Here is a 13,453-nt window from a genome sequence, read left to right on the forward strand (position 1 = left end):
GCAACCAACGATTTATCTTGTATGCAAAGTATCTCGAAAGACTAAGCCAGAAAAAGCAATAACGAGAAGTAATTAAATCTTTAGTTACAGTAACGAGTAATGAGTAATAAGTAATAAGTAACAAAAGCAGTAGGTGAAAGTAGGAGAAATTACGGGCAAATGCATAACACATAGATAATCCATTGAAGGTAAAATCTAACAAACACGCCAAGAGCCAAGTAAGAGAGGTTCCGCGTGTGCTGGCAGTCCAAGTCGCCCAGTCTTGAGACCTGAGTGCCTACACAAGGTTCCGCAATGTTATCCGCAATGCTAAGGTGGCTAGAAGTGTAATATTGAGTATGACCAAGTCCAATAGATAGTGAAAGTTCCTTGGTTGCTATTTGCTGCACTATCCAGCAAATTGTTGTCGGACAGTGGCTTGGCCGGCTGGGAGGAGCTGAGGGGCCCGTTCGGGGCCTAAGGGGTCTGTAGGGGGATTAGACGGGGTCCACTAAGGTATATCAAGGCCCCGATTCAAGCTCCGACTTCTATTCTAATCTCGCTGTCCACTAACACAATTATCAATTGCACGCTTAAAAATAATTTATTGATCTGTTAAGTAATAAGAAACAAAAGTTTTATTTTTTTTCTGGACATTTATAAGCTCTTACATCTGTAATTATATTTTATAATTATCTGAATGGTCGTATAAGAAACAAGATCATCATGAGCGCTTTTACTTTGGTACGTATCAGTGAGAATTATTTTAGTTCCCAGATGTGGTTCTTGTGATAAAGTGTGCATGTGTGATAGGAATTTACCTATTGTTATTGTTACATTTTATTGTGAATTATCCTCAATGTTTTTTATGGATTTATATTAATAATAATAATGTAACTGTTGATTATTAAATTTTGTTGCGTAACTATCATTTTTACGGGTAGGATATAATATATTATTAATAAATTTGGATGAAAGGAAAATATTATTTTTATGTTTCCGGTCTAACTGTAATTATTGAGTTTCACTTTTTCGTTTTTTAATTTTATTATTTTATTAATGGAATATTTGTTTAGTTGGTCAATTATATTTTTTATATTAAAATTTATTTTTAAAAAACAGGCAAAATTATTTCTTAATTTAAAAATTGAATTAAATTTTAGTGAAAAAAAATTTTGTGAATTTTTTTAATATTAATTTATTTTGTGAATAAAATTAAAAAACAAATAATGAAAAAAATTTAAGAAATTTTTTTATATTGACATTTATTTTTAAAAAATAGGTAAAATTATTTTTTAATTTTAAATTTTTACTTGAAATTTTAGTGAAAAAAAATTCTGTGAATTTTTTAATATTAATTTATTTTGTGAGTAAAATTAGAAAACAAATAATGAAAAAAATTTAAGAAAATTTTTATATTTATCTATATAATAGTTATATTTATTTTTAAAAAGTAGGCAAAATTATGTCTTAATTTAAAAATTGAATTTTAAATTTTTACTTGAAATTTTAGTGAAAAAAAATTCTGTGAATTTTTTTAATATTAATTTATTTTGTAAATAAAATTAAAAAAATAATGAAAAAAAATTTTTTGAAATTTCTTCATATTTTTTTTAGTAAAAATTATTTATTTTATTGACTTTTTAATTATATATCCATAAAAAACAATTGACAAAAAAAGTTAGTTATGGCTTATGACAGTACAAAAATTTAAAAATTACTTAAAATTACAAATATGTTTTACATACCGGAATTAACAAGTGCAATTTTATATATTTACATTTATAGTGTTTGTCTGGTGATGAAAATAATAACAATAACCGGAAAAATTTGTTTATTCTACGTTATTTTAAAAGCAACTAAAAATTTTAGTTTTCAAGATTATCAACCACTGACAGTTAATTCACGTCAAAAGTCCTGAATAATTAAGTACAGTTATTACAAAATTGTTATAAATTTACAGCGGGTACTTTGCCTTCACCTTTACAGTGACTTTTATTAATTTATTGTCACGTATAATATAAATTATATTTTTTCATAAACTTGTTGACTTGTTATAATATTTAATTGCATAATATCTAGTTGAAGTGGTACTGATAATAAATTACCAAATAAAAAAAATAATTTACTTAAAATTATCTATTAACACTTGGTTCAAGAAAATTGTAAATTATTTATATAAACTCCGATTAAGTATCAGAGACAATTTTACATTCGTTTTTGAAATATTCAATTTTAATCAAAATCAAAAATTACAGTTTTTAAAATTGAAATTTCGTAAAATTTAATACTTAGAATCTTTTCTCATAAAACAGTTCACAAAAAATGTCGAAACGATTTTTTTTTTAATCAGATTTACGTATTTCGCCAACGGTATCATTTTACTATTACAATTTTCCCTTTTTATATTTATAGCTATCCGCAAGCGAATGTTATATAAAATTTAATCACACGTAAAAGAAACCTGTTAACAATTTTATTTCTACTTAGATTTTTATAATCTCATTTTTATAAGGATTCTATATATATATTTACGCTTTTATTAGAGCAAACTTTAAAATAATACAAATTTTCAAAATGATTTTCTTGTTCAATATTTTATTTTTTTTTAGCAAATTTTATTTAATCAATGCAATTTTTTTTTAGAACCGATTCTAAAATTTAGAAAAATTCCCGATAATAATAATAATAATAATAACAATAATAAAAATGTTGTGGTAAAAAAATAGTAATACACATTGAATAGTCTTCAAATCGGATCGGATACTTACGCTAAAAATAATAACTACCTCTTTATTAAATAATAATAATAATAATTTATTTCATGTTTAGCAACTTGCTATTTTACAATATTTCTAAATATATAAACAGGTGTATTTACATATTTTTTATTTACATAATTAGTTTGATTTATAATTATTTTTTTTTCTTTAATTTATTATTTTGTTATTTTGCCCCACAATCTAAATCTAAAGTGTAATATTGCTTTTAATATAATTCTTTATTAATTTCGTATATATATTAATTCTGGCTTTAGTTTTGATATAATCAGGTAATTGAAGCCTAAATATGTGATAGATTTTTCAGCAGTATGTGTTCTTGTCTTGTCTATTTGTAATTGATTTTTTTGTCTTGTATTATGATAATGTTTAAATTTAACCAATTTATTATGATTTGATAAGGAATTTGATGTTAATCCAATAATCATTTTTTGAACTAAAACATAACAATTAAAAATTATTGCACGTTTCATAACGCGAAGCGTTTGAGTAGTGCTTTACTCTCACTCTTTCAAGATCAAGCAATTATCTCGACTTAAATTGTTTTTATCCGATCTTTTTTGCACTTTGAGTATTAAATGAGTTGACAAATATCAACAAGAACACTTTTTTATGACAGTAGATACTTTAAAAAAACTATTTTTTCTAGTTAGTATAAAAAAAAACCGTTTTGAAAAAATATTTCGGTGGACGTCGGGTTGTCTGTGTGTGCGGATGATGTATGCATACAAAATGTTGTTAAACAAAAAGTTATTAGGTGACTGAAAGGTTTTTACAGACAACATCTCAGATAGCTAAACTGGAAGAGCCCTTCGTGCGTAACCAAAAGATCCGAGTTCGATTCCCGGTCCGAGCTATCCGAATTATTTTTTCTGTTTTCTGAGTTAAAGTTAATCAAGATGGCTATTAAGCTGATATTTAACTGAAAATAGTTCAAGTAACTATCCATTGGGGTTCAATATAATAAATAATGTTAGGTATACGAACTGCAATTAAATAGTGGTGATGCTATTTAACTAGATTTTTCTAGTTCAGTTGACAATATTTTTTCTCTCAGTGTTTGGTCACGATAACGCCTAAAAAACTTAACTTTTTGAGTCCATTTTTTTTTTTTTTTCATTCGTTTCAGTATCATTCTGAGTAATAGCCTACTGAAAATTACCATCTAATTTTATGTAATTTAATTAAAAAATGAATAAATTCATTAACAGTGAACACTCTTTTTTGTATATCTATATATAAATATAAAAAAAAAACAATAGTTCAATCTTTGGTCACTTATGGGCGCTTCCGATCATCTCAGTTTTATCTTATTTAATTTTTTTTTGTGATGAATGAGCGTTATGAGACGTGCACTTTTGGATTTTCTAAACTTTTTTTTTGTTTTACTAAAAGCCATTCGAGCATATCTACACAAAAAAAAGGTTCACTTGAGCCAAGAAAATATTTTTCTTCCTAATTATTTTCTTGAGCGAAAAAAAAAATTTTTTTCACTTATTTCAACAAAATTAATTTTCTTGCTTTAAAAAATATGTATTTTGATCCAAGAAAATTTATTTAAGTCAAGAAAATCTTGTTGATTTGAGAAAATTCAGCCTCTTGCTCCAAAAAATTTAGTTCTTGATAAAAGTAAATTTTCTTGTCTTGAGAAAATTTCTCTCTTGCTCCAAAAAATTAAATATAAAGATAGAAGTAAATTTTCATTAATATTTTTATTGATTAACATGTCAAATGGGAAGATCAAATAATATTGAATCATATTTTTCATTTAATATGTATAATTGCACGCTAAAATAATATAAAATGGGTATCAAATATTCTCGAGAAAAATTTTCTCAAGGTGAGAAAATTTTTTTCTCAGCTGAAGTAGGTAGCGCTGCTTTCCTAAAGTATCTAAAAATCTTGATCAAATAAAAATATTTATTGTATCAAGTATTTATAATAATTTAAATTAAGAAAAAATGACTTCCACCAAGAAAAGAATTTCAAGAAAAATTTTTATTTCGTCCAACACAACAAAGTTTTCTTTCTGTGTAACATTAATTTAATACTTGTGTATTTATTTATAATATTGAAATAATAATTTTTAAGAATACGTTTAAATTATTATTATAATTATTTTTTTTTTTTTTTTAATTTATTTATCTTTTTATATTTCCAGGTAATATTAGGCCTATTAATGACGACATGTCACAGCCAATATCAGCAGCCACAACTTGGATCAAATAACTACGAAGATTACGACAATAGAAGACAAGAAGAGCCTCCTCAGCGAAATTACGCCAATGCCCCGGCACCACGAGAAGGAAAAGCAATAGCAGCGAAACCAACTCCCCCAGTCGCAATTCTGAAGCAAATAAACCGGCACAATGAGGATGGCTCTTACACTTACGGGTTCGAAGGAGCCGACGGTTCCTTTAAAATCGAAACAAAGCTTGCTAACGGAGAAGTTAAGGGCAAATACGGTTTCGTCGACGACACGGGCAAAGTCCGCGTAGTTGAATACGGTGCCAACCAATACGGATTCCAACCCTCTGGAGAAGGCATCACTGTCGCCCCACCGACGTTGGTTGATGATACCACAGACAAAAACCAACAGCCGATAGATTATGACTACCCCCAAGGACCAGCGAACTTCAAGCAGCAAGAAGTACAAAGGCCAGCACCTCCCCCACCACCCCAACAACCCAGACCACAACGGCCACAATATCAACCCCCTCAAGAATACGCTGCCCAGCCAAAGACTCCGATATTCACCCCAGCAGCACAATCTCAGTTTTCTCAGCAGTTCGATTATGAAGAACGGCCTCCTGTTTCTCAGGCGCTCAATCAAGGACCTGTTCAGTTCAACCCTGCTCCTGCTCGGGAGGCCCAACCCTCTAGTCTGGCTCGTAACGTTCAACGCGCGGCACACAATGCGGGGGTTCTCGACCAATTAGCTAGGGAGTATGCTCTTCCTCAGGACGCTGCTGCGCCGTTACACGACATTAGTTTTGGATATTATAAATAATTATTTTATTATATATTGTTTATGCAAATGTATGAGTTTGATGATGTTAGAAAAAATAAATAAAATACAGGGTATAAGTGATATTTTATTATTTTTAACTTCCCGCTAAGAAAATTGAAAATTTTGAAAAATCGGGAAGTTATTGTTTTCACCCCGTTTTTCGAAAATCGAGTTTTTATCAGATCTCGACGTTTTGAGGTCCTAGGAAGCTTTCCTGACTATTTCCGTGGTGATATCACCGTGTCTGTATGTGTGTGTGTGTGTGTGTGTGTGTGTGTGTGTGTGTGTGTGTGTGTGTGTGTGTGTGTGTGTGAAATAAGCGGCATTCTGAAGAGTTCCTTTGCCCCTAGAATTCTGATACTAATTTACAAAATTTGAGTCGATCAATTTTGAGAAATCTCAAAAATAAAATTTTCAAAAATTCGTTTTTTTGAAATATCTCTTAAACGGCTTGACCGATCAATTCCAAAAACTAATCAGCTCTTAACCTCAGAAAACCACGTTGATTGCCACCAACCCGGTCAAAATCGGTTGATTTGTTCGTGAGATATCGTTGTCGAAAAAAATTGAAAAAAATGTTTTTTTCAGAATTTCTATGAAATTTTTAGTCTGACCAGTTTACGCTTAAAGATTTTTCGAAGAACTCAAAAAACTGCGTTAAATGCCGTAAACCGCGAGAAAATCGGTTAATTCATTCAAAAGTTATTGCGGATTGAAAATTCAAAAAATAGTGTTCTATAAAACTTGCATTAGCCTTTTAAGCTCGAAGAACTCAAAAGCACAGAACAGCGTTTTATTTGAGCTCGGAGAGCTCAAAATTATACAGAAATTATATTTTTGAGCTTGAAGAGCTTAAAAAATAAGTGAATTGTTGAGCACTTAGGTATGGAGGTAGCGGGAAGTTGCAGGGATGGCCTTTAGGGTCAACCGTTGTCCTAATTTTTTTTTTAATAATTACTTCACTGAGAAAAAATTTATTTTTAACAATATTGTATTAAAAAAAAAACTTCATTCGGCTACATCTGACATGGATAGGTAGATTTCTTGATTGAATATTGAAAAAAACACGTTATTAAAAGGCAATAATGTCCTAAAATTGGATGACCGTCTCTTTTTTCTCATGCAAAAATTTCTCGCGACAAAAATTGTCAGCAATAATTTCTTGTACAATATTTTTTCACACAAAAACCATGATAAAAGGGCCACGTTAATATTTTCTTGTAGAAATAATTGTGAGAAATTTTGGCGGGAATAATAAAGGCGGGGAGCCCTAAAATTTATTTTATTACATTCTTGCAAATAACGATATGAGGCCGACTAGATATTCAAAGACGTTTACCTAAAAAATAGGATTTGTAACAGATAAAAGTCATTTGATGATATCAGCTAAAAATTAATTTATTCTTAATTTTTTTTTAATTTTCCCAACTACGAAATAATGAATGAATTTATTTATTTATGCCAAAGCCTTTACTGGCCAAATGGCAAAAAAGAAAAAATTTACATTATGTGAATACAATACATATTTAATTTTTTAATTTTTAATTTTAACAGGATTATTGGAACTTATATATACTTAAACATTATAATATTAGAGTAAAAGTAATATTGCTCAAATACTATTTTTGTAAGAAACAGTTTAGATGTAAATTATTGCTTATAATTTGCAACATTTATAATTTCGATTTTAATGATTTATCTGAAATTTAAGTTTACAATTTAGATGTCTAGATTAAAGAGTTAATCATAAAGTTTATACTTGAAAATTTTTATACTGGAAGCATTTATTTATCACGTCAACTGGTCATTCTTCCCAGAGACGAATGCAGATAACTACAAAAAACAATTCATAAGCAGTTGTAGCAAATTTTGATAACTTAAAATTAACATAATGCTTTTTTGCTGCAAGTCTTTCAGAACTTCTAGTATCAGTATCTTCAATAAATAGTTCGCGTAAGTACCTAGGTTTGCCTATACTCAACAGTTTATAAAAATAACATGCTAGGTAGTACATTCGGCGGCTTTTTTACTGATAGCCGAATCGCTGTATTTAATGAATGTTGCAATTTACAATTTCCTTCAGCAGTACAGCTAGTTAATATTATTGAACAATAGTCAATAAGCGGTAATATAGTTACTGAGACTAATAACCTCCTAATATCTTTAGTACAGATGTTTTTTCTTATTTTTAAACTATATAACGCTAAATTGATTTAATTAGTAGTTTTTGATACATCCAAATTCCAAGTTAAATAAATTGAAAAAAGTATCAAAAGTCGACGAATAATAACTTAAATTAAAGATAATCATGTGAACTTTGAAATAAATTTAATAGAATTAAGCTAACTTTTACGGCTTAAAAATTATTTAAACAAAAAGGTCCGAAATACGTTCATTGAAAAATTTTTTTAAATTTTCAAAATCACGGAATTAATTAAAAAAATCATCGACTAGACGAATAATAACAAATTTAAGGTAATTAAATGAAGTTTGAGATAAATTTAATAGGTTTTTGTTCAAGATTTTGCTCATCTTCGAACTTAATCTTAGTATTGATACACAGAATGTCTATTTAAATTTTTTTTTTTTTTTCCAAATTAGGCAAATTTTTTTCGAAAAGAAAATTACTGTGAGAAAAAAATAAAATTTTAAATAATATTAATATCTTGTCACAATGTTTATTTTTTTTTTGAAATAAACTTTTTTCAATGTACAATTTATGACTACATTATTAAATTTTTTATTTTTTTAAATGCCCTTGATCTTAAAAAATCATTTATTCAATTTGATTGATCTATATTTTTAATTCAACAAGAACTCATTCAACGTAATCTGTCAGCAATTCCATTTCATACGCCCAAAAATAAGTGAAGTAATAATTATGCAATATACTTAAATTTAATTAAAAAAAAAAGAATAGTTTCATATAATGCCATTGTAATTTTTTTTTTTGTTTACTATTTATCATGAAATGAAAAATTAAATATGTTTGCGAGGTCAGAAAAATTTCACAATAAAAAAATTTAGGTAAAATAAAATATAAACTTAAAAAACATTCTCAAATTATAATTGAACTAATAAAATAATATTATTTTTGTTTTCCTAGCCAAATTTGAAAAACTTGTTAACAACTGTGACATTTAATTTTTTGAGGACTAAATTCTATTTAAATGTTTCTTTATCTATAAGATTTCCGGTTTAAAGTCTTTAATTCTTGACAGTTTTCTAGAATACGTAGTTATTATACTTTCCTGCTTTATATGCTGCTCAACATCGATCAACATTGTGGCTCAATGAATGTAGATTAATTAAAAAATAGTTCATAATAAATTTTTTTCATTTATCATTTTCAAACCTCCAATTTAACTTTATTATTATTTTAATCAAGGGTTCGTTATAATAAGTGAATTTTGGATAAAAATTCGCAAGTTGTCGATTAAAAATTTTTTTTTTTTTCCAAATCTAGAAATTATTTTTTCAACAATAAAATTACTGTGAAAAAAATTTGGTAACAATGCAGAAGTGAGGCTTCACCTATGTTATATAAAATTTAAATAAAATAAAAAATAAAAAAATTTATTTTTTTGAATATTTTTTTTTTTTAATTGTTCTTCACGGCAGATTTATGATAAAAATTATGAAAATTAAATATTTTGATGTTTTTTTTCTAATTTATTCTATTTTTATCGTTCTTTAAAAAAAAATATTTCAATATCCCGAAAAAATAGCATCGTCACCATTTCATTGAAAAACACTTAAAATCGTAAATTTTGAACTTTCAAATGAAAAAAAAAACATCAAAATATTTAATTTTCATACGTTTTATAATTTTTATCATAAATATGCCGTGAAGAAGAACAATTTGAAGAAAAAAAAAATATTCAAAAAGATCAATTTTTCGATTTTTTACACTAAAAAATAAGCGGAGCCCCACTTCTGCATAATTACCAACAATTTTTATTTCTTCAGCTGAGAAATAAAATTGTTGAAAAATTTGCTCATTTTTTTCAAAAAATTCTATCAGTCTATAATGTTAAGTTTTAAAGTCCTGATCCGCGAACGAGAAACAAAATTATTAATTTAAAAGAAAATTATTTTTATTGATAATTAAAAGTTATGATAATCATCTATTACAAAAACTTATACTTATCAAATAAATATATTCAAATGCTTATTAATTAAATGAATTAATTTTAATAACTCGTCTTAGAAATCATTAATTAATGTAGAGCAAATACATCTATCTCGTTAATTCCTTTAGAAAATATTCACATAAAAGAGAGTGGAGCATGACGAGATATCAACAAATTTGTAATAGTTGGGTAGAAATTTTTAAAGAATGCTAATATAGTTATGAAACATAAATTCTCCTTCTTTTAATTATTCATCTTATTAATGAATATTAAAAACATGAAAATTGAAGAAAAATAATTTGTTTTCTCTTAGAAGTTTGAATCGAATTCTTTAAAAGTAAAAAGTTTTTTTGTTGAGACTGGGTATTTTTCAGGACTAGGAACACTTGTTATTTTCCAACGTTTAAATCATAAAAACTACTAATTTCTTATTCAATACAATTTGTCAATTTTCAACGATTGAAGTATTGATTTACTTTTAAAAAGATATTTTATATTACCTAATAATAGTCATTCAATTTCAAATATGGTTAATTAAAACTAATTAGTCCGGTTCGAAATGATTGAGTTAAATAATTTAACATAATTTCTTATCGCAGTGGACGTGATAAACTACTACAGTAAATTTGTATAATGAATATTTTTATTTACATCGAAAAAAATCACTTTTTTTTTTTATTTTTATTCTTCTTTGGTTATTCAACTTTTTATTTTACTTCTAAAAATGAAAATTAAAATAATTGTTCGGAAGAAATTTAATTTTTATTGATAAAATTTCATTTTTAGACTTCGAAAAAATTTTTTATGGATGCAAAATTAGGAAAACGGTTGACCCTGAAGGCCATCCCTGCAACTTCCCGCTAAGTCCATATCTAAGCGCTTAAAATTGCATTTATGACGTTTTTGAGCTCTTCGAGCTCAAAAAAAAAAAACGTATGTTATTTCGAGCTTAAAGAGTTAACTGTTCTAAGCTTTTGAGCTCAAGAGTCTGATAGAAGTTTAATAAAACACTATTATTTAAATTTTCAAACTGCAATTACTTTCAAATGAATAAACCGATTTCCACACGGTTGGCAGCATTCAACGCAGTTATTCAAACCCAGTGATTAACTTTTAAACACAAACTGATCAGACCGAAAATCTTAGAGAAATTTGAAAAATTCACTTTTTCCGATTTTTTTCGACAACGATAACTCACGAACGAATCAACCGATTTTGACGGGACTGGCGGCAATCGACCTAGTTTTTTAAGTTTAAGAGCGGATTATTTTATCGGATTGATCGGTGAAACCGTTCAAAAGATATTTCGAAAAAATGATTTTTGAAAAATTTTATTATTAAGATTTCTCAAAATCTAGCGAAGGGAATTAATTAAAATTTCCACGAAATTTAAGGGCAATTATATGCTTTGGATGATATGTTTTGTCGTAACAAAGCTAAAAAGGTTTTTTTAGTGTCACTTAATGATAGGGTATCATCAAAATTTTACTAATTTAATTAATTATGCCAATAATATTGATTAAATGTGCGTATAAAAGAAATGAAAAAAAAAACGTATGTTTTGCATTGGAAATTAATATAACATTTAATTCTTCGAGTTACAGCGTTTTGTCATAACATTTTCATTTATTTATCAAAATGAGCATTAGTTTCTTATGATAAAAAAAACGTATCTCGAGTTACAACGTTTTGTCATGATAGAAATGAAATTTTCTGTTAAATTGTACTCAAATTTTGTGAAAACTTTATACGCTATTTTCTCGAAACTATAATTTTCGAGATACGTCGTTTTGTCATGACAGGGCAGATTGCGGGAATAATCAGGACAGCTTCCTAGGACCTTAAAACGTCGAGATCTGATGAAAACTCGATTTTGGCAAAACGGGGTAAAACCAATAACTTCTCAACTTTTGAAAAATTTTCAATTTTTCTTAGTAAGAAGTTAAAAAACCAATGCAACAGCAAATTTCATAAAAAGATAGCAGATTTGAATGTAATTTTTATTTGACATACACAAAAAGAATGGTTCACTTGAACAAAGAAAATATTTTTCTTGCTAATTATTTTCTTAGGCGAAAAAAAATTTTTTTTTGACACAAGAAATTTCACTTATCCCAACAAAATTAATTCTCTTGCTTCAAGAAATACGTATCTTGATCCAAGACAATTTATTTGAATCAAGAAAATTTTCTTGTTTTGAGAAAATTTTTCTCTTGCTCCAAAAAATTAAGTTCTTGACAGAAGTAAATTTTCTTGTCTTGAGAAAATTTTTCTCTTGCTCCAAAAAATTAAATATCTCGATAATAAATTTTCATTAATATTTTTATTGACAAACATGTCAAATGGGAAGATCAAATAATATTGAACCATTTTCTTTCATTCAATATGTGTAATTGCGTGCTAAAATAATCTAAAATGGGTATCAAATATTCAAGAGAAAAATTTTCTCAAGGTGAGAAATAGTATATTACACACCTGTGGCAAGAAAATGAGAAATGTCTCAGAACACATATATGTTGCCCGAGGCGAAGCCGAGGTCGACATATATGTGGTCTGAGATATTTATTATTTTCCTGCCATAGGTTTGTATACTATTTTTCTGTCTGACAGAGGCGGAAAGCGGCAATTTCGTTTAGCGCAGCGGGCCGAAAGTTGCCACTTTCCGCCTGGAGGGCAGAAAATTTTTTTTCTCCCCTCCGGGCGGAAAGCGTCAATTTTCCGCCCGCTGCGCTAAATGAAAATGCCGCTTTCTGCCTCCATCGAGGAGAAAAATAGTATTCTCACCACGGGCAGGAAATAAGAAAGCCTCAGATCACATGTTTGTCGACCTCGGCTTCACCTCGGTCAACAATTACATGTAATCTGAGACATTTATTATTTTCCTGCCCTAGGTAAGAAATATACTATTCTCAGCTGAAGTAGGTGGCGCTGCTTCCATTATAAAAATTTATTGTATCAAGTATTTATGATAATTTGAATTAAGAAAAATTACTTCCACCAAGAACAGAATTTCAAGAAAAATTTTTACTTCGGCCAAGACAACTTCGGTCTTCCTTCGGGCACCCGAAAATTTACTTGAGCCAAGAATTTTATTCTTCAGTCAAGAAATCTTTTTTTCTGTGTATATAACAAAATATGAAAATTAAAGCTTATTAAACGAACTTTCAGGTACATTTTACAGAAATTCCATACAATGTTTCATTTAAAAGTTATTCGATAAATAAACTGTAAAAAAGTGTATTTTTAGGATTTTTTAAATTTCAAAATCTTGTAATTTTAAAACTACATGACCGATTAAGCTCACATTTGAACTTGACCTTTGTATTTATCAGTAAAATAAATACACTGAATTTTGTAAAGATATCCATTGCGAATTGTAGACACCATCGTCGTGACAAGCTGCGTTCTATTCCATATATAGATATCGACGTTCTAATTAGCAAATTGTGTAACTCCATTTTAAAGAATCCTCCATTTGTACGAAAAAAACAATTAGTTAAAAATTTATTGTCACTTTTAATAACTATTCAATATCTAAAAGAGGTATAATA

General features: G+C 27.8%; 1 protein-coding gene across 1 annotated transcript; it reads left to right on the forward strand.

The window, feature by feature from the left end:
- Positions 1-524: 524 nt before the first annotated feature.
- On the forward strand, positions 525-5,843 carry LOC123270610 (altered inheritance of mitochondria protein 3-like). Its single transcript, XM_044736738.1, has 2 exons — positions 525-723; positions 4,921-5,843. The coding sequence occupies exons 1-2, from the start codon at positions 706-708 to the stop codon at positions 5,767-5,769; spliced, it is 867 nt and encodes a 288-aa protein (XP_044592673.1). The 5' UTR covers positions 525-705; the 3' UTR covers positions 5,770-5,843.
- Positions 5,844-13,453: the final 7,610 nt, after the last annotated feature.

The sequence above is a fragment of the Cotesia glomerata genome, linkage group LG8 (genome assembly GCF_020080835.1).
Source record: "Cotesia glomerata isolate CgM1 linkage group LG8, MPM_Cglom_v2.3, whole genome shotgun sequence".
NCBI lineage: Eukaryota > Metazoa > Arthropoda > Insecta > Hymenoptera > Braconidae > Cotesia > Cotesia glomerata.